General features: G+C 44.6%; 1 protein-coding gene across 22 annotated transcripts; it reads left to right on the plus strand.

Moving 5' to 3' along the window:
* Positions 1-27,682, plus strand: Slc7a6 (solute carrier family 7 member 6). 22 transcript variants are annotated; one of them, XR_010059999.1, is made up of 12 exons: positions 1,614-1,765; positions 11,048-11,233; positions 11,433-11,606; positions 19,070-19,195; positions 21,374-21,518; positions 22,187-22,310; positions 22,534-22,637; positions 23,165-23,261; positions 24,123-24,272; positions 24,847-25,030; positions 25,520-25,751; positions 25,907-27,677. XR_010059999.1 is itself a non-coding variant. In XM_039097743.2 (11 exons), exons 1-11 carry the CDS (start codon positions 1,284-1,286, stop codon positions 25,612-25,614), a joined length of 1,578 nt encoding a protein of 525 aa, XP_038953671.1. In that variant the 5' UTR covers positions 1,207-1,283; the 3' UTR covers positions 25,615-27,677. The 22 variants fall into 22 exon arrangements, 16 of the variants coding, with proteins under 16 accessions (XP_008770722.1, XP_008770723.1, XP_038953672.1 ...); XR_010060001.1 differs by lacking the exon at positions 11,433-11,606 and having other exon boundaries at positions 1-1,997; XR_010059998.1 differs by having other exon boundaries at positions 1-1,765; positions 11,048-11,606.
* The last annotated feature ends 146 nt before the right edge of the window (positions 27,683-27,828 follow it).

A 27,828-nucleotide genomic window follows, 5' to 3' on the forward strand; every position in this document is an offset into this window, starting at 1 on the left:
ATAATGAAAAGCAGAAAAAGATTTATTCAATGTGGCTACATTGGGAAGGACAAAGATATTCAGTGACTCCCCCAAGTGCGTCTTTGGGGGTTACTGATGTGAGAATAGGATTTAAATTTTCTTTTCCTTTTTCACTGTTTCCTTTTTTAAAAAAAATTTTCAAGACAAGAGTTCTCTGTGCCAATACCTGCAGTCCCAGAATCGCACTGTACTCTAGGTTGGCCTGGAACCGGAGATCTGTCTGTGTCTGCCTTCTGAGTGCTGGGATAAAAGGCCAGTGCCACCACCATCCAGGAGGGTTTAAAAATTGCTATTTTGTTTATTTTGAAACGGGGTCTAACTGTGTTAACCTTGGCTAAACTTGAACTCTCGGAGATCCACCTCCCCCTGCCCCTTCCCCCTCGGATTAAAGGCAGGTGTCACTAAACTCTGCTAATTTTAATTTAAACATTTTTATCTTTTGTATGTTTGCCTGTATGCACAGTGTACCACATGCCTGCCTGTTGGGCCCAGAAAAACTGGGGTTACAGGTGGTCGTGAGCCATCACGGGGTGCTGGCAATAGAATCCCTTTCCTCTGCAGTACTCTTAACTACTTACACCCCCCACCCCGCCCAGCCCCGCCCCCAACAGGGTTTCTTCTTGTAACAAAGCCCTGGCTCTCCTGGACTCGTTTTGTAGACCAGGCTGTCCTCGAATTCACAGAGATTGTCTTCCCTCTGCCTCCAGAGTGTTGAGATTAGAGGTGTGAGCCACCATGCCCGTCACTAACTCTTAATAAGGTTTAAATCTTAAGCAAGTCTGTCTCTTTCAAGGTCATCTGATAAGTTGTAAATTTTTCTACCAGGAGATAAGTTCCTCCTTTGGATGTTTCAGCCACTTCCTTTTCTAGCAGGCTATTCCTGGAAGAAATGCTGATTTCTTGGGTTTCTTTCTTTTTTTTTTTTTAAAGTCTGATAGCCTAAGAGCACAACTGTCTCTTTAGAATATATTTATTCCTGCCAGACTGGTCGGTTAGAAGGTCCAGTGGAATATAAAAGGTAGGAAGTCTTAGAACGAACGCCAGAGCCACTAGGGAAAAAGACCCAAGGTGATAGAGGAGCAACCAGCGGGAGAAGAAAAGGACAGGTATCAGTGGGGTTGGGGGAGACCAGGACAAAGCTAAGAGAGCGAGAAGTGGCAGCCTTCCAGGGTCGAATTGGGTCAGAACTGATTTTGCAGAGCACCGGTCCCGGGAATGTATTTCTTCCTGGGTTCCCCAGCTGAAGGGCGGCAGTTATCTGGATGGGGAGGCGGTCCAGAGCTCTTTGTGTCAGCTGTCTGGGGTACCACTGGGCGTACAGTCCCCACCAAAGGCCAAGAAGGAAAGGGAGTGTGTGGGTGGGCCCTTTAGAGCTCCAAGCAGCAGCATCCTTAAAACGTGGAGCCCCAGAGGCTTCAAGTGACTGCGTGGGGAGCCCGGGAGTGTCCATCCCAGGTGAGGGTGACCGCACCCCACTCACGGTCCGCGGGGAGGGCCCGGGCGCGGCCTGATGGAGGCTGCTCAGTAACGGTACGCGGATCGCCTACGGCCCCGGCGTGCTCTAGTGCCCGGAAGCAACGCCGCCTGGGGCCCCCGCTCCGAGCCGGGTCCCCTGGCGGCGCGCGCTGTCGCGATCCGGTGCGAGTGACGTGGCGTGGGCGGGGCTTGAGCGGCCGGGGCGACGGCGCGACCGAGCATCCTGGCAGCTCGGGGCCACGAGGAGGTTACTGGCGGGGCCGAGGAGGTGAGGGGCTGGCTCCGGTTCGGCCCGGGCCACCTAGCGTACGGCCGAACGCTCTGCGGGTCTGCGTCCCGCGTGCTGGATGGCGGCCGGAAACCGCGTGGGGCGGCGGGCGCGGGAGGGACGCCGCGGCTGAGAGGAGGACGCCGGGAGCGTGGATCCCTGAGTGGACGGTGGTGTGAGGAAGACGCAGGCGCGCGCGCGCGCGCGTGTGTGAGAGACCCTGAGTGGCTTTGTGAGTGTGCAAGATCCCGAGTGTGAGGGGGACTGTGTGTGGGAAAACTGCGAGATGGTGAGTGTAGGAGACCTTGTGTGTGTGTCAGACGGAAAAACCCAGAGTGTGAAGAACTGTGGGCGTGAGGGTGACTCTGAAGTGTGTGCGAGCCAGAGAGAGACGGAGACGTGAAGGTTTGAGTGGGAGAGAAACGAAAGGCGTAAAGACTGAAGGACTGAGTCCTTCGCAGTCTGTGACCGTGTGAGCCCCGAGTGATCCTCCCTGGAGCACTAGAGGAGGAAGAGGAGAAGGAGGAGGAGGAGGAGGAGAAGAAGAAGAAGCTGAGTGTGAGGAGGGCAGAGACTGCGGGGCAGGTTTATGAATGCAGGAATGCAGCTTCTTGGGGCTGTTGAAACCTCTGGCTCGTGTTGGGACTTAGAGTACTGAGGTATTGGCGTTTGGGAACACGGTGCTCTTGTTGTGCCTCTTGAGTGTCTCCATATTTTGTCATCTCATTGGACCATCTCATGTCACAAATGTCAGGAAATATTTGGGAAATATTCTGGAAGTTCTGTACTGTGCACTAAGCCAAAAGGCTGGTCACCATGTTGTGTAATGGGACAGTATAAATAGAAAACATCTAATTTAACAAGTCTTGGGGAACCAATCGTCAACACTGGACTATGTGTTGTAAAGAATTCAGTCTCTACTGTTAGTAGGGGCGCTGCGGGGCAGGGAGGAACGACCCCTCAGTTTTGGGCAGCTAATTTAACAGGCTATATAGCAGTATGCTGTGTTTGGCTCCTTATGTCTGAGAGCCGATCCGGGATTTGAAGACTTAGCAGGAGTAGATTTAAAGTCTGCAAGTGCTTCCTGAGGTCATTTTTACCTCTTCACCTGCTGAGGTCCTTCAGATGCTACCCAGGCTTCTATTTTGTTAATGTTCCATTGTGACTTCATACAGATGACTTTTACTTTCCGACTTGGGTCTTAGGCTGTTTACTTGAGTTCTATTTGATTTTCTTTCCTGGCAAATGTGTGGAAAAAATCACAATCCTGATGGAGATAAACGGCCTTGGACAGTACTTGCCATGCAAACAGTCCTGGCTTTCATTTCTAGCACCTCGAACCAAAGAGAAAAAGAAAGACAAAGATAGAAACCATACCAGATCCCTCCGGCCAGCGGCCCCCCCCCCCCCTTGGAGACAGGGTTTCTCTATGTAGCCCTGACTGGTCCCTTCTCTGTAGACAAGGCTGGCCTTGAACTTAGAGATTAGCCTGTCCCACCCCCACCCCCACCCCGTATTTGCTTGGCATTTTTTTTTAACCAAAATTATATTCCAGTTATGTGGCTGATCTACCAAGTTTCTTGGTAGAGGACATTTCCTGACATTTTTGTTATAGTCCTATGTTCTTGCTATAGTCCCTAGAGTGTGAAAATGTTTCTACAAAAGTTATGTAAGTGATGCTCTGAAGTGAACTCAGAGATCTTCCTGCTTCTGCCCCCTTACAGGAGGAAATATCATCCTGGTATTTTCTATAAGTTAATTTTTTTTTTTTTTTTGTTCTTTTTTTCGGAGCTGGGGACCGAACCCAGGGCCTTGCGCTTCCTAGGTAAGCGCTCTACCACTGAGCTAAATCCCCAGCCCCTAATTTTTTTTTTTTTTTTTTTTTTTTTTTTTTTTTTTTGCTAAGTAAGAACTTATTCTTTGTTACCGAGATTGAATGGCCAAACAGAGAAATAGAATTAGTCCTTGTGAGGAATTTTCTTCTTGGTACCTGACCCATCTGTGATCAAACAACTTTAAAATGTGAATTTTTATTTAGTTTAGACAGGCAAATATTATCACTCTGTTCTGTATTTGCTTTTTTTGATTTTAATGATTTATAAAAAGGAATTTAGTTATTTGCAGACTTTGTAACTATGATGCTAGTAAAAGGGCTTAAAAATCATAGTGCTATGAAACATAACACACATTACTTTTGTAAATTAATTATGTATTTATGTCTTTTTAATTTTTTTTCAAGGTGGGGTTTCATGTAGCCCAGACTCTGTAGCTGAGGATGACTTTTAGCATCCCAAATTCTGGGATTAGAGCCATAATTTTGTTTTCTTTTTTATGTTTTCTTTTGTTTTTTTTTTGTTTTTTTTTTTTTCCGGAGCTGGGGACCGAACCCAGGGCCTTGCGCTCGCTAGGCAAGCGCTCTACCGCTGAGCCAAATCCCCAACCCTTTTTATGTTTTCTAAAGAGTAATTTCTGGTGACTTATAATTTAAGATATGATGGCTAATCACTAGGCTGAGAGTTCCAGAGTTAAAGGCCTCCCTGAGCTGTGTAATGAATTCCAGGTTAGCCTGGCCTGCAAGAGAGAGATCCTGCCTTTTTTTTTTTTTAAGGTTTATTTACCATATATAAGTATAAGCACACTGTAGCTGTCTTCAGACACACCAGAAGAGGGCATCGTATCTCATTATAGATGGTCATGAGCCACCATGTGGTTGCTGGGATTTGAACTCAGGACCTCTGGAAGAGCAGTCTGTGCTCTTTATCACTGAGCCATCTCTCCAGCCCCAGAGATCCTGTCTTAAGAAAAAGAAACAGCAACAACAACAACAAAAAAACCAGAGCCATGGAAAAGACTATATAGCAAATACTGTTGAAGTAAGAGTATCTTATCCGGGGCTGGGGATTTAGCTCAGTGGTAGAGCGCTTACCTAGGAAGCGCAAGGCCCTGGGTTCGGTCCCCAGCTCCGAAAAAAAAGAACAAAAAAAAAAAAAAAAAAAAAAAGAACAAAAAAAAAAAAAGTATCTTATCCATTGTGATTGGAAGTAAGTTATGTCTAAGTAACCTGATAGTCTTCATAAAAAGGAAAGCAATTTTGTTACTTGAAAAAAAAAGCTACAATAAATATATGGACAACTTTCTTTGTAATTGCATTTTTATATTGATTTACTCTTTTTTTTTTTTTTTTAAATTGCATGTGGTAGTTTCCTTATTGAATTTTCATGAAGTTGTAGGGGGTCTGGGAAACTCATTTACAACAGGCTGCAAGAGCAGGAAAATAGAATGAAATTCTGCAAGAAACTGCTGTTCCTTCCTCCCCCTCCCTCCCTCTCTCCTCCTCTTCCTCCTCCTCCTCCTCCCCCTCCCCCTCCCCCTCCTCCTCCCCCTCCTCCTCCTCTTCAGTGCTGGGGATTGAACCTAACATATCAAGCCTCAACCCTGCTAAATATGCACTCTATCCATTGATTCACACTCTCAGCCCCTAGGATTTGTCTTTACAAGTACAGTGTAACATTGTTATTTTAGGATAGGATCTTTTGGGGGATACATTGAATGATTAATGGAACTTTTAAAAAAATATTTATTTTTTTGTATAAGTACATTGTAGCAGTCTTCAGACACAGTAGAAGAGGGCATCAGATCCCATTTCAGATGGTTGTGAGCCACTATGTGGTTGCTGAGAATTGAACTCAAGACCTCATACATTGGGAGTCCTTTTTTGAGTCTTGTCTGGCCTCTTTTTTGAGACATGGTCTCTCCATGCAGTTAAAAGTACACTTTGGTTTGTTATCCTTCTACCTTAGTTATGCTCTCCAGTTGTACATTTCTAGGTTTGTACCACCACGCAGGGCTCCCAACTTCCTTTTGATTTATGTTTATTTTCTTTCTTTTTTGAAACACACTGTCATGTAGCCTAGGCTGGAGTCTCATATAACCTCGGCTGGCTTTGCATTTGATGCGTAGTTGAGGATAAGTGATTTTGATCTTTTTTTTTTTTTTTTTTTCCGGAGCTGGGGACCGAACCCAGGGCCTTGCGCTTCCTAGGCAAGCGCTCTACCACTGAGCTAAATCCCCAACCCCTGATTTTGATCTTTTTGCCTTCACTTTCTGAGCACTGAGATTACAGGCAGGGTTTATGATGTACCGGAGAGCAAACTGAGAGCTTTGCATACTAGACAAATAATATACTGACTGAGATATATACCCTACATGTTTGGGTTTTTTTAATTTTAATTTTTCTCCTTTTCTCACTAACCTATTTATGGCTTTATAGTTAAAGTAATTTCCTATAAATTTGCATATTGGAATTTGCTTTGTAGCCAATCTAACATTATTAATGGTGTCTATTTTTAAGATTTATTTATTTATTTTTAAATTATTTATTTAATGTATATGAGTACACTGTAGCCGTCTTCAGAAGAGGGCATCGGATCCCATTGCAGATGGTTGTGAGCCACCATGTGGGTGCTGGGAATTGAATTCAGGACCCCCGGAAGAGCAGGCAGTTCTCTTAAACACTGAGCCACCTCTCCAGTCCCAAGATTTATTTATTTTATGTGAGTATGTTGTCACTATCTTCAGACACAACAGAAGAGGGCATTGGATCTTATTACAGATGGTTGTGAGCTACCATGTGGTTGCTGGGAATTGAACTCAGGAGCTCTGAAAGAGCAGTCAGTGCTCTTAACTGCTGAGCCATCTCTCCAGCCCCCTATTAATAGTATCTTTAGCTGAATTAAAATCTGCTATTTCAGACAGATTTGATACACCCCTGCCTTCTCAGGACTTAGGGCTCCTGTGGAGACAAGTGTGAGGTCAACCTGGTATACAGACATGCATCATTACACCAGCTGTCTACTGTTGGCTTATTAGTCAGACATCTTCTTTAATATTTTTTTAATTGTTGCCCTAATTTTACAGTGTAAATTTTTCACTGGCCTCCAGGGAATAGGGCCATAATTATACGGTTGGCAAGTTCCCTACCACTGAGTCATGAGTCTTTAATCACAGTCTAACCTTAAATTATATATTCCTTCCCTATAGTGTAAGAACCTTATAACAGTATTTTCCCAATATTTTTTGCCTCCTATTTTTTATGATAGTATTGCTGTACATTTTTTTCTTTAGGCTACAAACGCACAGTGCAGTTTTGCAATGTTTTCTTCAGGTTTCATTTATGTTCTAAATGGAATATTCTAATGGAATTTTTTTTCCCCACTTCAGACCATTTGATAATGGTTGTTTTATTTTGTCTATTTGGACTACAGACCACTGGTTCTCTGTTAAATTTATTTTAAACAGTCTCTTTGATGTTTCTAATATCTGAGTCCTCTCTAAGTTTGGACATGTTGATTACTTGCTCTAGATAGTGGATTCTTCCTCTTCTTCTTCTTCTTCTTCTTCTTCTTCTTCTTCTTCTTCTTCTTCTTCTTCTTCTTCTTCTTCTTCTTCTTCTTCCTCTTCCTCTTCCTCTTCCTCTTCTTCCTCTTCCTCTTCCTCTTCCTCTTCCTCCTCTTCCTCTTCCTCCTCCTCTTCCTCCTTCTCCTTCTTTTTCAACTTATAATTTGTTAGGGATTGCCATACTTTGTAGAACGAGAGAAAATTGAGATATATAACTTTTATTCTGAGAATGGGTATGACCCTTTTGTAAGGTTGTTGGTAGAAGAGTTTGATTTGTGTTGGGTTTTTGTTGTTGTCTTAGGTAACTTTGCCTTCAGATCCTCCTGGTATTTCCTTGTGGTTGTGCCTTGTTTGCTTTGTCATGGGGAGAACATTTTCTCAAAGTTTATGTTTACTCTCAGTGTGAAGTTTACTCTCAGTGTTAGCCCTTCTCAAGGTGCAGTCTGCTATATGCAGAACTTCTAGTAGGGAGCAGGGAGGTTCTCTTTTCTGATGCAGCCTCAGTTTCCTTGTGTCTGGGTGGGATGGATCTCTCTGAGTTATTTTGTCTGGCACAGAGGTTATCCTTCCTAGTGGTTTTGATTATAGTTTCATGTCCCTCCTTTAGGCACAAATGATTTTTCGTTGTTTTGTTTTTTGAGATGGTGTACAAATTATCTCCTAATCTTTCTCAAGTGTCTGGCCCAACTTGATCATTTCCCCCTCTTCATCTTCAAAAACTTTTTATTGTATATATTTGTGTGTATACATGAATGCATGTGTGTAAAAAGTCAGAGACAACTTGTGGTAGTTGAATCTCTCTATTATATGGAATCTGTGGGTCAAAATCAGGTCATCAGGCTTGGTGACTAGTGCCTTTATCCACTGAGCCATTTCTCTGGTCCAAGCCTTCACATTTTATTTAAGAGTTTTCTATTGTCTAGTAAGGAAAAATATATATATACTAATTATATATATATATATATATATATATATATATATGTGTGTGTGTGTGTGTGTGTGTGTGTAATATATATAGTTATATATCTATGTATAATACTAACAAGGTTAGTGAGGCTTTTGGAAAGAATGACTGAAGGTCAGAGAATGGTGAAATGCAGCTAGCTGGTGAATCCTGGTCTCTTGACTATGGGATTTCTGATCTCGTCTTTCTTGTTTCCATGCTGCCATACTCTTATTCTGAGGACATGATCCATGCCCATACTGATTTTGTTCATTGCTGTGTCTTTACGGACAACCCTAGAGAATGAGGTATTTGGCAGGTTTTCTAGAGGAATGTGAGATGTGGGAGTTAGATTTAGAGGAAAAGTAAGGAATGACCTTGAGGTTTTATGGCCAAGCAAGCATGGAATTTAGCCATCTGTCCTCTGGAGTTTACTGTAGTTATTTCACAATTTTGCTCTTGGGCTAAAAAAGATAGAGGTTTTAATTACTTTGGCCAAGGACAGGTTCATCATGATAATTGTGTTTGGTGTTTGAATGAAGACAAGGACTTTCTCCTTGGCTGAAGGAAGAGAGGAAGGAGTCCTTGGTAAACCCTCATTCAGGTGCTGAAACTGAAATTCTAGGCAGGAGGTCTTTTAGGGCTGTGACTGATAGTAGCACATCCTCCCAGAACAAGTCACTGAGGACTTTATCTAGTGTATCAGGCACACTAGGGCCAGATTGTTCACGTATTACAGGAATACCTGGTAACACCCCCAGCTAAGTTTTGATGGACTTGAGATTGGAGTGGTTTCTAGGCCAGGCTTTTCCTAGCTGTGTGTTGGGTTGGGTCGAAAAGGTACCCTGAAAGTCTCTTTGTACTTCACTCTTACATGAGAGTGTGCACTCCTAGCTATTTACTGGATTTGTTCCCATGGAAACCTGGACTCACTTGACAGACATGTGAAACAAATATGCTTCCACATGCTTGCATAGGCAAACCTGCATAGCTTCGTGCCAAGAATGAACAGTGCTTTCTAGACTTTAATGGGTCTTATTAAAGTAAAGGTAGGCTGGGTTCAATCTGCTGGACTTTGAGAAATTTCTCAATACCCCAGACAAGCTTTTTAACTTGGGCCTAGGTCCAGGCTCTTGGAAGGGAATTGGGACAATTAGACAAGGGTTTTGTGTAGGGTTTGTGGAGATAGGATTTTCCCCTAAGAACTTTTCACTCCCCTGAGAACTGACCTTGGTTTCTTTGCTCTGAGGCATGTGAAGCCAGGATCTGATATAGATATTTTGTTTTATTTTTGCTTTTCTGTCCTCCAGCCACACCCCACCCCCAGTTTTTAAAAAAATGACAGGGTCTCACGATGTAGTTCACACTGACTTTGAACCTGAGATCTCCTTGCCTCAGCCTCCCAAGTGCTGGAATTACAGATGTTTGCCAGTCTGCATAGCTTTACATCTTTGTTGAATAGAGCAGATTACATTCTTACATCTAGAAGTTATCCCTGTGACCTTTAGGACTGACTCCTAGATGGTAATTTATGGCCCACCACATTCCTCTTCCTAAAGATGAGGTAGGTTCTGACCAGCACAGGAATTGAGGAAGGGAGATGGCCAGTCTGGGTAGGGTCAGGAGATTTGCTTATCTTTTGACCGAGCCTTCTTAGGTATGATAATGTAGAATCCACTTTCTTTTGGGTTGGTCCAATTGTGACTCAAAGAGAATGAGTGTGTTTATGTGCATGAGTGCGTGCGTGCACGCATGCAGGCACACACACACACACACACACACACACACACACACACACACACACACACACAGATCCCATCTTTTCAAGATGCTTCCCAGTGCTGGTTCTATAACTAAGAGGAGACTATGGCTTTGGTTAAGTGACAAAACTCTGGGAATTATTTGGAGAATTGCTTTGTAGGCTCCGATGGTAGTGAGGAGCATGCAAAAGAGAAAAGCAAATAAGCAAGAAAAGCAAGTAACTTGTAATCTCTTTTGGATACACTTAAAAGAAAGGTATGGAGTCAGCAAGCAGAAATATGTGGTTATGTGGGTGTTGTGTACATGGTGACATGTTTCCATGAAAATCTCTGCAATAATGTCTTTTTTTGGAGACAGGGTTTCCTCTGTATTGTCTTGGCTGTCTGGGAACTCACTCTCTTCACTCGAGGCTGGCTTTGAACTCAGAGATCTGCCTGCCTCTGCCTCCCTGGTGCTGGGACTAAAGGTGTGTGTCAGCACATCAAGCCATATTAGTGATGAAACACTCTTAGCATCTTCTTGAACCTTCTTGCCACGCTACTGCAGAGTTTTTCACATGTGCCTCAATTCCTGTAGAATTCATGCTTATAGTCACTGTTTATGTAGCACTAAGTGGCAAGACTTTCTAGAATGATCTTTCTAGGCTTTCACTGTGGTCTCACTCATCTTTCAAGCTTGTGAGTGCTATGTGTCTGCTATAGGAAGGTACTCTGGTTTTCCCTGAAGGACAAGTTTGTGAGTTTTAACACTTTTAATTCTTCTAGCACTTGAGTTCGAGAGCAGCTTGGTCTTAACAGTGAGTTCCAGGATAGCCAGGACTACATAGGCAGACTTTGTCTCAAACAATCAACAAATAGAGTTGAACAAAATTAGGGAGAATCTACTTTGGACAAGTACAGTTTTGCCAGCCTCTTTGCTCAGTAAGACAGATCTGCTGTTGGATGTTGTCATTAGGCTGGAACTGAGTGCTCACGTTTTCTTACTTAGGAGCGTTGGATACTGCCTACCTCCACGTTCCTGTTCTTATGATTGAAACTGGGACAATCCTGCTGTGTTGTATGTGTTGCATGCTCTACCTAAGCAGGTGGTGGGCAGGGAAATGTGTTTGACTGGCAGGTGGGACTAAGCCAGAGTCACAGTAGCTCCTGCACTAGACTTGACACATTTGTTTTCTTTGCCAGGCTACTGTAAACACAGGTGCACAGGAACCATTTACCATGGAAGCCAGGGAGCTTGGGAGCCCCACACCTACCTACCATCTTCTCCCCAAGGCCAACCAGCACACTGTGAAAGAAGATGCCAGCTCACCCTCTCAAGGGTCTCCAGAAACTATGCAGCTGAAGAAGGAGATCTCCTTGTTGAACGGGGTCAGCCTGGTGGTGGGCAACATGATTGGCTCAGGGATCTTTGTCTCACCCAAGGGTGTTCTAAAATATACTGCTTCCTATGGGTTGTCACTTGTAGTGTGGGCCATTGGTGGGCTCTTCTCTGTCGTGGGTGCCCTCTGTTATGCAGAACTGGGGACCACTATCACCAAGTCAGGGGCTAGCTATGCTTATATTCTAGAGGCCTTCGGGGGCTTCATTGCCTTTATCCGTCTGTGGGTCTCACTTCTAATTGTTGAGCCCACCAGTCAGGCCATCATCGCCATCACCTTCGCCAACTACATCATAAAACCCTCCTTCCCCACCTGTGATCCTCCGTATGTGGCCTGCCGTCTCCTCGCTGCTGCCTGCGTATGTAAGTATGGGCAGGGCGCACGTGTGGAGGCGTGGGGTGCTATATGATTCGTGTGGGCACCTGATACCTGAATGTTTTATTTTGCTGCTGTTTGGGGAGGAAGGAAGATGTGAGACGTCATACCTTTTGAAAAAATAATTTCATCCCTTATTTGTTTCTGAGAGATAAGTAAACAGAAAGGATGGCAATGGGAGAAGTTAGAGTTTGCTCATGGCTTTTGGGTCCTTAGGTTCCTCTTATTCTTAGCTGTCCATATTTCTGTTCTCTACTCTGTGAGGCAGGTTGGTACATGTCTTGTATTTGTCTTTACAAGTGATCCCCCTGCCCCCCCACCTTGGAGGGCCAGCAAGGTATTTTGAATGATGTCAACATCACTGTTTGTAACATCTCAGAGAGCAAGTCAGAGCAAGGATATTTAGTGTGACAGAGCTAAGTCCTTGTGCTCCCAGCTTTTCATTAGAGACCAGTTTGAAGGCATCAATGAGGAAATAGGCTTCTTGGATGATGGCGGTCCCTCTTCCTGTCACTGTTCTTTTTGTGACCTCTTTTAAGCAGCAGGCACCACACCAAGTGGCCTTTTCCCATTGGTGTTTCAGATTTCTTTACACTAACTTTGTAAACAAGCTCTGCCTGCTGCCACTGAGGGGAACACAGTGTGCTTTTTACAACCGAGGGAGATCCCAGGGGATCCCTCTTTCTTTTCTTTTAGGGGTGGAGACAAGGATATTTTGTGTGAAATCATGGAAATGAGAGGCAGTTGCTATGAACTTAGCCAGCCTTGTGAGCTAGTGACTTGGCTGGCGTCTAATCTTGTGTTTCTTAAACTGTGCTTCCAGAAGTAGGTAACATATTCTGTTCTTTTTTTATCTCTGCTTGTAAAAACTTTGGTTGGAAATATAGTTTATTGACAATTTTAAAAATAGATCAATAATACCTTAGAGTTAGCAAAAAAACGAGTATAGTGTACCTTGCCTCCTGACTTTAAGGACTTTGTTAGGGGCAAACAATAAAGGTAACCTTCGTTTTCCTTGAGACGGGAAATAGATACTCCTGGGAAGAGGAAGCAAGGCCCGACTGGGCTACACGTCCTTTTTTTCTTGGCTCTCTGTATAATTGGGTTTCACCACACAATTTCTGGCCTTGCTGAGATCTTTAAAGACTGAATTTAGGCAGGTGTGACATTTAGGCACAGTTTTAGTCCCAGTACTTTGGAAGCAGAGGCAGTCATATTTCTGTGAACTGAGGGTAGCTTATTCTAGTGAGTTCCAGGCCAGCCAGGGTACATAGTATAGGTCCTGTTTCAAAGCAATCAGACAAACAAACAAAAAAATAAAATAAACTGGGTGGTGATGCACTTGGCAGGCAGAGGCAGGTGGATCTCTGAATTTAAGGCTAGACTTGCTTTGTACAGTGAGTTTTAGGACAGCTAGGACTACACAGTGAAACCCTGTCTTGAAAACCAAATCAAAACAAAAACAGGACAGTAGTTTAATGAACTGAGCTTGCTGGCTCACACCTATAATCCCATTACTGGGGAAGCAGAGACAAAAAGGATTGCCAAGGCCAACTTGGGTTTCATATAAAGTACCAGACCAGCCAGGGCTACTTTGTGAAACCCTGTCTTAAACAAGCAAATAGCCTGGTGACTATCTCAGTATGTAAAGGCACTTAACTGCCAAGGTTGGCAACTGGGATTGATCGTAGGATCACGTGGTGGAAAGAAAACCTACTCCCACAGCTGTGCTCTGATCTCCATAAGTGAGAGCACTCACGTACATCACAATAAATAAAGGTAATAAAATTTAAAGGTCTTTTAGAGCGTCTGCATATTTCTTGGCATTGAGTTTTACAAGGGAAATTCTTGTATATAAGGGAATAGGTACAATCAGCTATAGAATCATTGATGTATTATGCAGTTGCTTTTTAGAAGGCTTTATATGCATTTTGCTCCTATGTTTGTTAGAGACAGAGTTTCCTATGTAGCACTGGCTGGCCTGGAACTTGCTCTGCGGACCAGACTGGCCCCAAACCGTACATGCTGAGAACCAAACTCATGTCCTCTGGAAGGGGAGCAAGCCCTACTGTGCCATCTCTAGCTTTCCCATTTGTATTGCTTTCTTTTTTTTTTTTTTTTTTTTTTTTTTTTTTGGTTCTTTTTTTCGGAGCTGGGGACCGAACCCAGGGCCTTGCGCTTCCTAGGTAAGCTCTCTACCACTGAGCTAAATCCCCAGCCCCATGTATTGCTTTCTTGATCCCTGACAGTATTACTGCTTCAGCCAGTTTTTCCACTGCTTTCCCCACTCCACCCTCAGGTTACATTTAACAGGAAAATCTAAGCAATTGGTGGTGGTTATAGAATTTCTGGTTGTCTTACTTATTAAAGTAGTGGTTCTCAGTGGGAAATTAGGTGGCACAAAGGTGGCATTTGGCAGTATTACTGGGAGGCAGCATTAATTACTCTTTTTTTGGAGTGCTACTCTTATCTGTTGGTAGAGGCTAGGAGTGACGTTGAGCATCCTGCCAAACAGGCTATATATAGTCTTATTGGCTCAAAGTGTCAATAGTGCTCCAGATAGGAAAATATCCTACACATGTGCTCTGAGATCTTGGAATTTTCATGATGGGTGGATCTCAGGGTGCCGACTCAACCCAATAAAGTTCCTCCTTCCTTTCTTCCTTCATTCCTTCCTCCTTCCTTCCTCTCATAACCTTATGTATCTTTCTTCAGCTCACTATGTAGCCAATGACAGTTTTGACCTTAATATTTTAAAAAAATTTCATCGAGAGAGAGAGAGAGAGAGAGAGAGAGAGAGAGAGAGAGAGAGAGTCATGCACATACATGCGCACAGGCACCTACTCATCTTACCCATCTGTGGAGGTCAAGGGATAACTTTTAGGAGTCTGTTTTCTCTTTCCACTATGTGGGTCCTAGGGATCAAATTCAAGTTGTCAACCCAGATGGCAAGTACTGTTATTTCCTGAACCAGCTTACTTGCCTACTTACCCTTGAACTTCTGTTCCTCCTACCTCTACCTCCCAAATGCTGGGATGGCAGGCTAGTGCAGCCACCAGGTCTGATTTGGATCTGTGTTGTTATATAGAATTGTGCTTCCCTCTCGATGAATGCTCTAGTGAATATTTTCCTAAACACCCACCCTGCTTTTGTGAGGACGTAGAGGGTATTTCCCAGCTCCAGCTCCCAGCCCGCTCTGGAAAGAGGGAGCTGGGACTCAGTATAGAAAGGGTTGCAGTTTAGGTTGCCTGGCCACCTCCTTGTCAAGGGAAGGAAATCAGAGAGGCTCAGTGCAGTCCAGAGCTGCATGGATTGTATTTGGGTTTCAGCACACAGCCAGCAAACCCAAGCAGAATGACTGAAACACTGACCTTGTGAGGATCTAAAGAAGTGGTTTTAAGGTATGTGAGAAATGAGCCTAAAATCAATGGAGTTCTGATAAGCTACTAATCTAGCCCTGGTAAAGCACTGGCTACTGTTATCATAATCACAGGCTCAACATTTTAGATTTCCTTGGAACTGACAGACATGGCTCTTATTAAGTAAGGCCATAACATGACCTGGTAGAACAGCTTTGGACAACGTGCTTCCCCTTTCTGTCTCAGTGCTTTGCCTTGTCCAGTCTATAGTTTCTTGCCATGGCCTAGGGAGGCTCCTTAAACACCAAGTGTTTGCATGTAACTTCCTAGAAGGACAAAGGAAGGCATGATTAGCTTCAGAGATGCTTCCTGAGGCCCAACCTGAAACATCTGTTCATGTCCTTAGGGAAATCTAAGTAGGTAATCTATCTGTGAGTAAGTCTAGGAAGTGTCTGGTGTAGCCATGACTTCAGCTAACGTTTCTATTGAGAAAGGAGGGAAAATACTGGAAGGTGACAGACAGTCTGCTACAGAGTGACTTTGGGGAATTTGTAACAAGTTCCCAGAGAGTTAGGCTAGGCTCAGTGATAGAATCGCTGGGTAGCATGCAGAACATGTGGTGTTCAGTCCCTAGAACACCAGGACAAACTACAGATAATCTCTCAGAGAGCCTTGGAGAGTATTGTATAGGTCCATGTTCTGACGTTGGCTTGTCTACCAGAAATATGATCAGAAGAGGGAAGGCTTGGAGGTTTGAGCTGTAGCAGCTGGCGTCCAGGCTCCGTCTGGGAAGCTGGATGGGGCTTGGAGATCTTGGAAGCACACGGGGTATGGGCCTGTGGTGAAATTTTGTTTGCTAATTAGAAGCAGGCAAGCAGACAAGGGATTTGGCTTCTGCTTGGTAGACAGTGTTCTTTGGCAAGATTGAGAGCATGAGGCAAGTTAGGTGCCTGGGGCCAGCTCTGAGGATATACTCACCCTGGGATTCCTTTGCTTGATTCCCTGAGAGAGGGAATGTTTCTTAGATTTTGTGCCATGGGCATTTGACTCACCTTTATCCTACTGGTCTGCTCTCTGGCAAGTGGCTTGTGGCTCATTAACCATTTTTGTTGAGAAAGAAGCGTATGCTTGGTGAAGAAATCAGAACGTAAGAGAATGTACCATAGAGAAGGGCTCTCCTCTTCTCTGGCTTTTTAGTCTTTTTGAGTCAGGTTTACTGACCAGGTGCCTTTGGTGCCTATCCAGCTGGCCTTCGGCATAGGCCCTGCTGGGACTTCCTGAGGCGCGCCTCCCTTCATCCTTTAATACAGTCATCAGCTCCACTGCAAGCTGTGTTTACAGGGAGTCTGCAAAAGAGTAGGGAGGGAAAGAGGAGCAAGCCTGAGAGACCAGTGCCTGCTGGCTCATGGGCCGAGGGTGTGATACATGCTCAGTGAACCCAGCTAGGCTCTTCTATGATGTCAGTTTTGGTCTGTCTCTCTTACCCCCTTTTCTCTCCCTCTATCTCACCTTTGTCTCCCGTCTTTGTTTTTTCTCTTCATTCCTGTGCATTTCTTTGTATTTCAGCCCCCTGCCCCTGCCCCAACAAGTTCATGCCTTCTTTCTTCTGCTTCTCTGGTCTTGCTTTCTTCCTCTGCTTGCAGTTTTTATTCTGCCGTTAGTCAGGGCTTCTCTGGTTTTTTTACTTCATGTAGTTCTAGACTCTAAGGGTACCTTATTGCTTTAAGATATACTCATTCTCTAGGTATTCTGGGAAAGATAGCTTACAGGCCAAGATTGGATCCATTGTTTGGCTGTTGAGCAAGTCCTAAGAAGGAGATAGACAGGGGCTGGGGATTTAGCTCAGTGGTAGAGCGCTTGCCTAGCAAGCGCAAGGCCATGGGTTCGGTCCCCAGCTCTGAAAAAAAAAAAAAAAAAAAAGAAAAAAGAAAGAAAAAAAAAGAAGGAGATAGACAAGTACCTCAAAATGTGCTTACTGTATTATAATGGAGGCTGTTGTTTACTGGTGGTTGTTAACTGTGTATGTATCAGGCTTGGCCAGAGAGAACTTTGATCAGCAGTTGACTCCTGTGAAGATTTTTCAGCACACATTTCTTTGGTGTACCCTTTTCCCATTAATCTACTTAACCATTGTGACCCAACCCCATGTAATTGCTTCATTATACCCCCTCCCCTCCGTGAATACCTGTATTTTTTGGAAGTATATATTTTTTTAATATTTTCTTTCTTATGTGTATGGGTGTTTGCTAGCATGTGTCTGGTTACCATGGAGGTCAGCAAAAGGGCATCAGTTCTCTTGGAACTAGAGATGGTTGTGAGTTACCATGTATGTACTGGGAATTGAATCCTGGTCCTCTGGAAGAGCAGCCAGTGCTTTTAACTGCTGAGACATTTCTCCAGCCCTACTTGACAGCATATTAATTGAGGTTCTTGAAACACACAGAGGCTATTCTATCACATGTGGTCATCTTCCCAGCTGGCCCTGAACATTATTCTTTTGAGTAGAGAAAGGTCCACCGTTCTGATAATTGTCCCAGGGAACTGGCTGTTAACTGAAAGCCATTAATTAGTACCTTGCCTCCGACCAGGGTGCATCAGCCTCCTCTTTGTTGGTATGAGCTTTAGACATGTTATAAACTGAGGTCTTTCAGAAACAAGACCGAGATACCTGAAGGAGAGACCTCCTTCAATTAGATGTTCCCAGGACTGTAGCATTTGGTACTAAGCTGTATTGTGAAGCAAGAATGTGAAGGAGAGAAGAAACTTGGGTTTGGGCTGCCTAGTTTATTTGGGGAAGGAAGTAGGGGCTGAGCTAGGCCTTGGAAGTAGGCATCAGTAATGGCTGTGGCAAGAAGAGGGTAAAACTTCGTGTGTGTATTTGGCATGGGTAAGAGTCTACCTAAAGGAGTAAGTAGGTGGGAGTGTGTGCAAGCATCTGAGAGAGTGTGCTCCAAGAGTTTATAAAAGACAGCATTTAGGTGGGGGCTTGCTTACACTTTCAAAGGGTTACAGGGGAGTGACAGGAGCATGGCAAGTAGTAGCCCAAGCTTTTAAATCTTCAAGCCCCCTCCTAGTGACACACTTTCTCCAAGGCCACACCTTCCAATCCTAATCCTCAAACACCGCCACTCCCTGGTGACTAAGCATTCACATACATGAGCCTCACGGAGACTGCACTCAAAACACTGGAGATGTATATGAAAGGTTTTTTGTTTGTTTTGTTTTTGGAAGGTAGGACAGTACTTAGAGGTGTCACTGTGTACCTTGTTGCTAGAGAAGCCCTTGGATGATTGCTCTTATGTGCTCCCCTATTCAAAGCTTTTCTTATTTTGCAGGAACAGAGTTCTCTCTGTGGATTAAGCCTCAACCAGCTAGCAGTTGACAGCCATGAGTAATCTACAGGGCTCAGATGTTACTGAGATACATGAGTGTGTATCTCAAAGGTAGCAGGTCTGAGAAGCTCTCAGGAAGGCTCATTCTCTGTGAGATTTGATGAGAACAGGGTAGGGAGATCGTTTGCACTTGGGAATGCAAGCCTGGGAATGAGGCTCTCTCAGTCTCAGTTTCCTCATGTCTAAGATGGGGAACAGACATCTCTATATTAGGGGGTTGTGAGGATTAGTAGTCAAGGATGCCTGTGAAATTGTCAAGTATATAACAGACACACACACACATACACAATGTTAGGTGACTGGTCATCAGAATTCAAATTTACCTCATTTGTTAATGGGTCCTTTTTGTCCCTAGTGTGTGTGACTGTGGACAGGTGTTGTGCCTCTCATTTGGCACCTTGGGAGTATTGGGAAAGAGTGGGTGAAGTGAGACTAACCATTCTTGGTGCTAGGGAACTTGTTCTGGTGGTTTACGGCAGATATCTGTTCATACATGCCCTAGTAGCTTAGGATACAGTGTAGGGTATTCATATGTCTGGGCTGTCCTGGCTGCCATCCCTGCTGTTTACCTGTTCCAGTTCTCATTGTTCTATTGTTCCTCTAACTCAGCCGGGAAGGGCAGAAGAATCCTTTCTAGAGGGTTTGGGGTCTTGTGTGCTCATTCTAAGCCTGCCAGTAATACTATGGTTTTCCTTCTAGGTCTGCTGACATTTGTGAACTGTGCCTATGTCAAGTGGGGCACACGAGTACAAGACACGTTCACGTATGCCAAGGTCCTGGCACTCATTGCCATCATAATCATGGGCCTTGTTAAACTGTGCCAGGGTAAGAGGGGCTGAGGTGGGAAGAAGGGTAAATGACTCCTGAAGTCTCTCTGGTTCTCTGAGGAGGACATGGGGACTCACATAGATAGATAGCTTCATCTCTCAGCACATTTTGAGTACGTTCTAGAGTGTTAGTGAACGTGAGAGATGGTTATGAATCTTCCTGGGTTTTGTCAGCCAGGCTAGCTTGGCCAACTGACTGGACATGTTAAATGTCAGGTTCTCCTTAGGGCTTCTATGGAAATAGAGAGCACCACAGAAAGCTAGGCGAGCTTCTAGGAGTTCTTGGAACTTGGAGTATAATTGGGTCACTTATAGTAGCCATCTGGGGTAGAGAGTACTGCCTCCTGATTGTACTCTGTAGTTACCTAGCAGTGAGCGGGAAACCTGATTTTCCTGGAAAGGGGCAGTAGGAAGAGTTCATGGTTATTTTGCAGTATTTATTGTTTATTAGACCTTGTGTTAAGCATCGTATTGCGGAATCTCCCAAAAAAGTCAGCTCTAAAAAAGAATGTCAGAATGTTGTCAAATGGGCATTGTCGTTCCTATATTGGCCTGCCTTTTTTTTAAACTTTTGCTAAGGATGGAACCAGAATTTTATGTGTGCTATGTTAAACTCCACCTCTCAGGCGCATCTCTTAAAGATAATGTCTTTAACCATATTTTGGGCTGACATGTAATTTATCATGTTGTCTAGTTGCAGGGATTAAAGGCATATACCACCATATCCAGCTACATATTGGCTCTTAAAAGGTTTTCATTCTGGGGTCAGAGCAGATTGAGGCTAATGGGCCTTCCAGGTTATCCTGAAAGTCTTTGGCAAAGGATATCTTCCTCATTTAACAGCCAGTTCTATGTTACCAGTCCCTAAACATGGCTGCACTCACAGTCACCCAGGGAGCTGAGCCTTCATCTCAGACCTGTTGGTTTGAATTGAAAATTAAAAAGTTCTGATGTGGGTTTGGTCCTAAGGACCTGAGACTCCAGTGACACCTAGATGCCTGGCTGTAGTCACTTGGCACTAGTTCACAAAGTCCCTGGGTTACCTGCCTAAGAACTACCCAGTGCACTTCCTAAGAGCACAGCTCTGGGCTGGGGAAGCCCTTGGCTAGCCTGGCACTAGTGCCAAGTGACTGCAGCCAGGTGTCTAGACGTCCCTGGAGTCTCAGGAGCATCTTCGAGTAGACTTGGCCTACTGAGTAATCAATCCTTCCTCTAAAATACGTGCTTTAGAGAACCACTGCTGTGTGCAGTTGCTCAGACCCTTGGACGCTGTGCTGCACACCTACTGCTGCACTTATTCTGGGTGTAACCTTTCTTTTTAATATTTTTCTTGTTTGTGTGAATATGCCACATGTGTGTGGGTCCTGTGGAGGCCAGAAGAGGGTGTCAGATCTCCCTGGAGCTGGAGTTACAAGTGGTTGGCCACTGAGCCTTCTTTCTACTCCCAAGTCTAGGCTTTCTGCAAGGGGTGATGACAAGCACCTTAGAAGGTTGACTCCTGTTAAAAACTCCATGCTGTCTGCATGTCTGTCATGAGCAGCTACGTAGGCTTTCTAAATGTGTTGCTTAGAGGTCCCCAGGAAAGGTGACAATCACTTTGGCTTGGTTTGGTGCTCTGATGGGTGGGGTTGGCCCACTGAGAGATAAAACCTCAGTTACTCTATAGCCCTAGATTTCCTGCCTCAGACAATCACACCACATCCACTGCAAACAGACTGATAAAACCACATGACTAAATTGTACAGTGATCTTAGCCAAGACCTTCTGCAGAAGGTCTGATTGTTAGTGGAAATTACTCCTTTGTGTGAAATGACCAGTGACATCAAAATAGGAAGAAGAACTGAGGTCACCTTCAGGAAATGGAAATTCCTTAGGGCCTTGGAAGAAGTGTTCCTTCAGGCATGCCTTTTGTTGTCTGGATTACCCAGTTTTACTAAGTGAAACTTAAGTTGAGGGAATAGATCTCACAGTGAAATGTGGGGAGGTTCTGGTTATTGTTCCTTTGGTATTAAATGATGTTTTGTTTTTTTTGTTTTTTTTCTTCCCCTGCCCTGCTTTTTTTTTTTTTCTTTTTTTCTTTTGTTTCATCTTCTTAATTCTCCCTCTGTATCCTTTATCTTCTTCATTTTTCTTCTATTTCTCTTTACCTGGTCTCCCACCCATCTTTGCCTCACAGGACATACTGAGCACTTTCAGGACGCCTTTAAAGGTTCCTCGTGGAATGTGGGAGACCTCTCTCTTGCCCTGTACTCTGCCCTCTTCTCTTACTCAGGTTGGGACACCCTTAATTTTGTAACAGAAGAAATCAAAAACCCAGAAAGGTAAAGGCGAGATCACACTCTCCAACTTGGCTGGAACTCCTGCTGATGGTGGGCACAGATGCCCTTTTTCCCATAGCTCCTTCCTCTACCTCCCCTCCCCTCATCCTCTCCCTGCTTCCCTTCTCCAGTTAGGAGGGGTTGGAGGCTAGGATGGGAGCGAGTGAATGTGGGAGAGCCCTGGCCCTCACCCTCGTGTTCCATTGGCGAGCACCCAGGGTCCTTCCTGGAGGAGAGGTCTTTAGTGGGCAGCAGCAGACCCAGCAAGGGCTGAGGTGCTGAGACTGTGGCCCGAGCTGCCCTACCTTTTTCTGGCCTACCAGATCACCAGCCTAGCCTTCAGTTTCCGGAGGATGTTGCTCCTTGCATTTATCCTGAGATCATAGATAGCAAGAAGGTTATAAAGCCACATGTGGCTCATTGGACCTCATGTGATAGGCTAAACTAACACGAGTCCCTTCTCAGGGAAAGTGCTCTTCTTTCTCAGTGGAAAATGCCCAGGAACATGGGAAGCATACCTGCCCTGAGGCACACAGGGAAGAGGAGCCTGTCTCAAAGACCTGGCAGCCAGTGAACTGTTAAATGTTAGGAAAATTTCAGTGGGTGCTGGTTGGCTTTTCATTCTCGGCAGAGGTCGGTTCTAGGTAGCCTTATTTCACTTGTCCCAACAGGAATTTGCCCTTGGCCATTGGGATTTCTATGCCAATTGTGACACTCATCTACATCCTGACAAACGTGGCCTATTACACAGTGCTGAACATTCAGGATGTCCATAAGAGTGACGCAGTGGCTGTGGTGAGTCTCTTGGGGGAGGATGTCCTCATTTGCTCATGTGCCTCATGCGCCCTGAGTGGTGCAGTCTTTCTCCGCAGCTGTCCTGGCTCTGCAGGGTGAGGGATGGGTCTAGGTAGGGTAGACGGTAGGCGTTTTAGCAAGGACTGCCTTTGTTCAGAGATCGTGGTTATACGAGGTTACACAACTGTCCTGTGCTGATATCCCTTCTTTGCTCTGCCTTCAGACATTTGCTGACCAGACATTTGGCATGTTCAGTTGGACCATCCCCATTGCCGTTGCTCTGTCCTGCTTTGGGGGCCTAAATGCATCCATTTTTGCTTCATCAAGGTACTCTGGTTTCTAATAGACTGTCGTTAGCACCCACAGGGCCGCCCACAACCATCTGTAACTAGTTGCAGGGTACCTGTGCAAGAATATTTAGTGCATCCTCTTAACAATGGCATTTAAAAGAAGGGCTGTGCAATCCCAGCTGAAACAGGAGGATCCCAGGTTTGAGTTCAGCCGGACCTACATAGGAGACCTTGTTTCTTAAAAAAAAAAAAAAAAAAAGGCCATTGTGGTAGCTATAAGTTTGTATGATGGCGGAATAAGGACATCCCTGGTGGGACGCTGGGAGGGGATCTGCTTCAGAAGTAGGAGCCTTTGTAGATGATAGTGATTTCATTGCTGATGGCTTGGAGTGGTTAATGGATAATGGTGGGTGAGCACTCCTGGGTAGCGGTGAGGTGCTAATAGTCAAACATTTGTGGGCAGCGTGAGTAATGGGCTAGGGGTAAGTGGAGCCTGTGATGGTGTCTTCTGTCTGAGGATTGTGATTGGGTAAGAGGCTGCTGACACATTTCATCTCTTTACAGGTTGTTTTTCGTGGGCTCTCGTGAGGGCCACCTCCCGAACCTTCTGTCCATGATCCACATTGAGCGCTTTACACCTGTGCCTGCGTTATTGTTCAATGTAAGCTCTGCAGGGAGAGCGTGGGCTTGGGCAGGTTTGTGCAGGACTCCTAATTTACACTGTACTTTAGGCTTTGTTCCAAGGTTTGTTGAAGCGTAGTTCATATTCTTTTCTCTAGTGTTTGGGATAGAACCCAGGGCCTATATAAGTTAGGCAGACATTCTGCCTGTCCCAAACTCTTAGGTACTATTTATTAATTTTCCTCTGCCCCCAGACAAGGTCTTCTTACATAACAAGTTAGTCTTAAGCTTAGACCCTCTTGTCTCGGCTTCTCTGAAGGGCTTTTTTTTTTTTAGAAAAAAGTAATCTTTCGTTGATACATCAGGGTGAAAAGACAGGTGGGTAAATTATCTACTTTTTAAGTTAAAGCAAGTCTTAGCTTGTCTTAGAAAGCTAGTCTCTGAAACCCTTTCTACTAGGGTTCTTTCATACAAGAAGACAACTCAATGTCCCTCTCTGATTGGGTATCGATCCTTTATGCTCATCTCCCTTTCCAAAGCTCCAGTTCACTAGGATGGTTCTGGAGGTAGTTTTTCTATGTGTGTGGCAGGCCTAAAGAACTCTAGGTTAACAGTGTAACTCCCATTGTGTGGGTATGTTGAGGTCCTCCTCCCTGTCAGCCATCGGGAAGGAAGAAGACGCTCCCTTGTTAACTGCAGTACTTGCAATGAGGGGGATCACTAAGTATATGCAGGGGTGGAGATGTTGCCTTGAAGGTTAACATGGGTAATGGACCTATCTGTCAAGTGAGAGTCAATCTGGTAAAACTATTTCAGCTCTGACAGACCACTGGGTGGTGGTGTCTCCTGGTATGGCAGGAAGTAACAATCCCATTCCTCTTCTCCGCCACCTATCCCACAGTGCACCATGACACTTATCTACCTCGTTGTGAAGGACGTTTTCCTGCTCATCAACTACTTCAGTTTCAGCTACTGGTTCTTTGTGGGCTTGTCTGTTGTTGGACAGCTCTACCTTCGTTGGAAAGAGCCTGACTGGCCTCGACCTCTCAAGGTCAGCACCTCCTTTTTCTTCTCTTTTTGTAAAGATAGGGCCTCACGTAATCCAGATTAGCTTGGAACTAACTCTGAAGCCAAGGAGAGTTCAACATGCACAACTCATGCACACTAGCAGGAGGGGGTCCTCTTCTTTAAAGATTTATTTATTTATTTATTTTTAAAGATTTATTTGTTTATTATATATAAGTACACTGTAGCTGTCTGCAGACACACCACAAGAGGGCATCAGACCTCATTATAGATGGTTGTGAGCCACCATGTGGTTGCTGGGATTTGAACTCAGGACCTCTGGAAGGGCAGTCAGTGCTCTTAGCTGCTGAGCTATCTCTCCAGCTCCCAAAGATTTATTTTTATGTGCATTGTTGTTCTGCCTGCATGTCTGCAAGGATGGCAGATCCTCTGGAATTGGAGTTACAGACAGTGGTGAGCTGCTGTGGGTGCTGGGAATTGAACCTGAGTCCTCTGGAAGAGCCATCTCTCCAGCCCTGGGTCCTCTTGTTAAAGTCCCTTTTTGATCAAGCTGTGTTTTATCATCCCACCCTTCTAAATCTCACTCTCCTCTATTTCAGCTGAGCCTCTTTTTTCCCATCGTGTTCTGCATATGTTCCTTGTTTCTGGTGGCCGTACCCCTCTTCAGTGACACCATCAATTCCCTCATTGGCATTGGGATTGCCCTCTCTGGGGTCCCTGTCTACTTCATGGGTGTTTACCTGCCAGAGGCCCGGAGGCCACTCTTCATTAGGAAAGTTCTGGGTGAGTCTCTTTGCTCCCATTTGCCCCTGTTGTTCACAACCGAGTGCTAATGCTTAGGAATATGCAGAGGCAGGCTACCAACTCTTCCACCTTCCTTATGGCAAAAGGATAACCCCTGGTGTCCCATCATACTTTTCTGTGTTCTCTGTTTTTTAGGGTTCTTGGGTTTGTTGTATTTTTTGAGACAGGGTTTTGTGTAACCCAGGCTAATCTTGAGCCCATTATGTAACTGGGGATGACCCTGAACTCCTCATCTTCCTGCCTTTTTCTCTCAAGTGCTAAGATTTCAGGTGTGTTCCCACACATCTGGAAAGAAAAGGCGGGGTGTGGCATGGAGAGGATTGTTGGTTGAAAGGGACAAGACCAGGCTTTGTGTGCCTATGGGACAGGTGGGGAGGAGTCACAGATATTTGTCCAGCCTTCTGGTATTGAGATTGTAACTGAAGCAGAGAATGTTTGCTAAACCCTGTGCTTCCTGTTTTCATTTAGCTACTGTCACCAGAGTAACCCAGAAGCTTTGCTTTTGCGTCTTGACTGAGCTAGATGTAGCTGAAGAGAAAAATGTTGAGAGGAAAACTGACTAGAAGCCAGAGATGACATTCCCTGAAGCCCAGAAGGCTGTGACCACAGCCACCAAAGACCAGTTCTCTAAACCGTCTGAATTAAAGGAGCCTCTTGGCCCACATTCTGTAAGGGGCTCAGGGCCAATGCTCTCTCATTGGTAAGCTATGGGAAGTTACTAATCAGGCCAGTCTGAAGATGGGGACTTCAGTGGGAGGGGAGGTTGGGGTGGGGGATTGATTTAGTTATACTTCTGATGAGTAGATGCAATCCTGAAGGAATACTAGGTTGACAGCTCTGGCTCTTGATTCACAGCTCTTTGTAGTTTAAACCAGGAGTCTACAGTGGGGCTCCTTCATGGGAAGTTTTCCTCTGACCAAGTCCAGCTACTTGATTTTTAGAGGTCTGAAATGCTACCATTTCTTCCTGTGGCTCAAAATTCTTCCTTGAGGAGAGTGTTGTATTCCCTTTTTTGTTTGTTGGGTATCATGGACAGCAAGGCTTTATTTAACTGACATGGGATCAACGTGTACCTCCTTCCCTGAATTCCACAAGAGGAACAACACTCCCTCCCTGGAACTTCATGTTCGAGCAAACAGAAAGCTTGTTGGGAAGAACACTGCTCATGATTTAGGCATGGAAGTCCTCTGGTTTGTGGGTCCGAATGTTGGGGAATCTTTGGGATCTCATTGTGAATGGAGTATCCATCTCCTGAGGAGGTGCTGCTTGTCTGACTTTGCTTAGATCATAGTAGCAGTATGATCAGGATCCTTAGGCAAGGAGGTGAACTTCTGGCTCCTAAAGGAATTTGCCTGGGCCACTTGATTGTGCCCTTCCTAGCTGAATCCATGGTGCTGTGGAGCTCTTGAAACAAGGGCTGAGAGAAAAACCTCACTACTTCAGCTGAATGGAGCGTCTCTACTACCTGGACAAGCCACAACTGTCACCAAATGTCAACTCCTACATTTCATTATTTATTGATATTTAATCCAGGACACCAGTTGTAACAAACCATTAGTGATCATTTGTCTTCAGGATGCAATAAGTGAATTGTGTTTGAAAAAAGTATCTTAACTGGCTTGGTGGCACACACCTGTAATCTGAACACTTGTTATGGTGAGGCACGGGGAGTTTGAATTTGAGACTAAATTAGGCTACATAATTTCTAGGTAGCCACTCTGGAAAGATCAGAAAAGATCCTGTCTCATTATATACCTGTTATATAACAAGTCACATGTTATTATCATCTGGTTCTGACAGATGAGCAATTTCATGAGTCAGAAGTTTGGTAACAATGCTATTTTGAAGGACAATCCTTTGTTTTATTAAGACCGTAGATCTTTGTTCTACTTGATAGAAAATAAATCTTTGGATTTCTGGTGTGAACTGAAAGAGGCCTGGAATGTTCTGCATAAGGTGTTATGCAAAATTCAGGTAGATAACCTGATCCATCAGTTGTCATTGGACTCCTGGATTCAAGTCATCAAATAGTTTGTTATCTTTAAGAGCCTGTGTGAGATTTGCTATGTGTGGACTCATAAAAGCCCACTCTACTGGAAGTGATCATTAACTTTCTGAAGCACGGAGCTTTGTTTACACTCTGAGCCATCTTGGGTCATGAGACGGTGTAGCTGCTTGCCTTCTCTTGTCCAAGGACTGGTGACATTGAAGTCTCAGAAAATGCTTGGTACTTGTGCATCTAGTGTTTTCTCCCTGTGAAGATCGATGAAGACTGTGGGAGGAAACAGCTTCAACCTCAACCTGGCTCCTGGTAAAGGATAGAAACAGCTAATTCTGGTGATCAGACGAGGCTGCCAGTTAAAGCCAAAACAGCAGCTTGGATCCTTGTGAGCAGTATGTCTACACTAGATTGTACAACTATCTTGATGCCGGTAGACACTGGCATCTTGGACACAGAAGCACCTGCTGTCTTGACAATCCTTGTGGACATTTCATCTTTAAGTTTTGTAATTTGTGAACAATACAGATAATAACTATGTGGCCGTCTCCTAGTACCAAACTGGCCGTAGATGCACAGGAGTAACCTTGGATATATGCTTGCTCAATAAAGATGTAGGGAGTATGATCACAGTTGCCATTGGTTCTGGGCATGTGAGAGGGTGACATTCCTACTGTACTGGGTTGGGAATCCGTCTGATGATAAGGAGTTTTATGAAAAGACTGACTTGTCTAAACCATACAAACATGATTCCTATCTGAGCTAAGCTGGCATCCAT

This window comes from Rattus norvegicus, chromosome 19 (genome assembly GCF_036323735.1).
Source record: "Rattus norvegicus strain BN/NHsdMcwi chromosome 19, GRCr8, whole genome shotgun sequence".
Classification (NCBI taxonomy): Eukaryota; Metazoa; Chordata; class Mammalia; order Rodentia; family Muridae; genus Rattus; species Rattus norvegicus.

Coding starts and splice junctions, on each gene's coding strand:
- Slc7a6 (XM_006255498.5), top strand. Junction 22,311..22,533: donor AGAGTGACGCAGTGGCTGTG/GTGAGTCTCTTG, acceptor CTCTGCCTTCAG/ACATTTGCTGACCAGACATT. Junction 25,031..25,519: donor CTTCATTAGGAAAGTTCTGG/GTGAGTCTCTTT, acceptor GTTTTCATTTAG/CTACTGTCACCAGAGTAACC.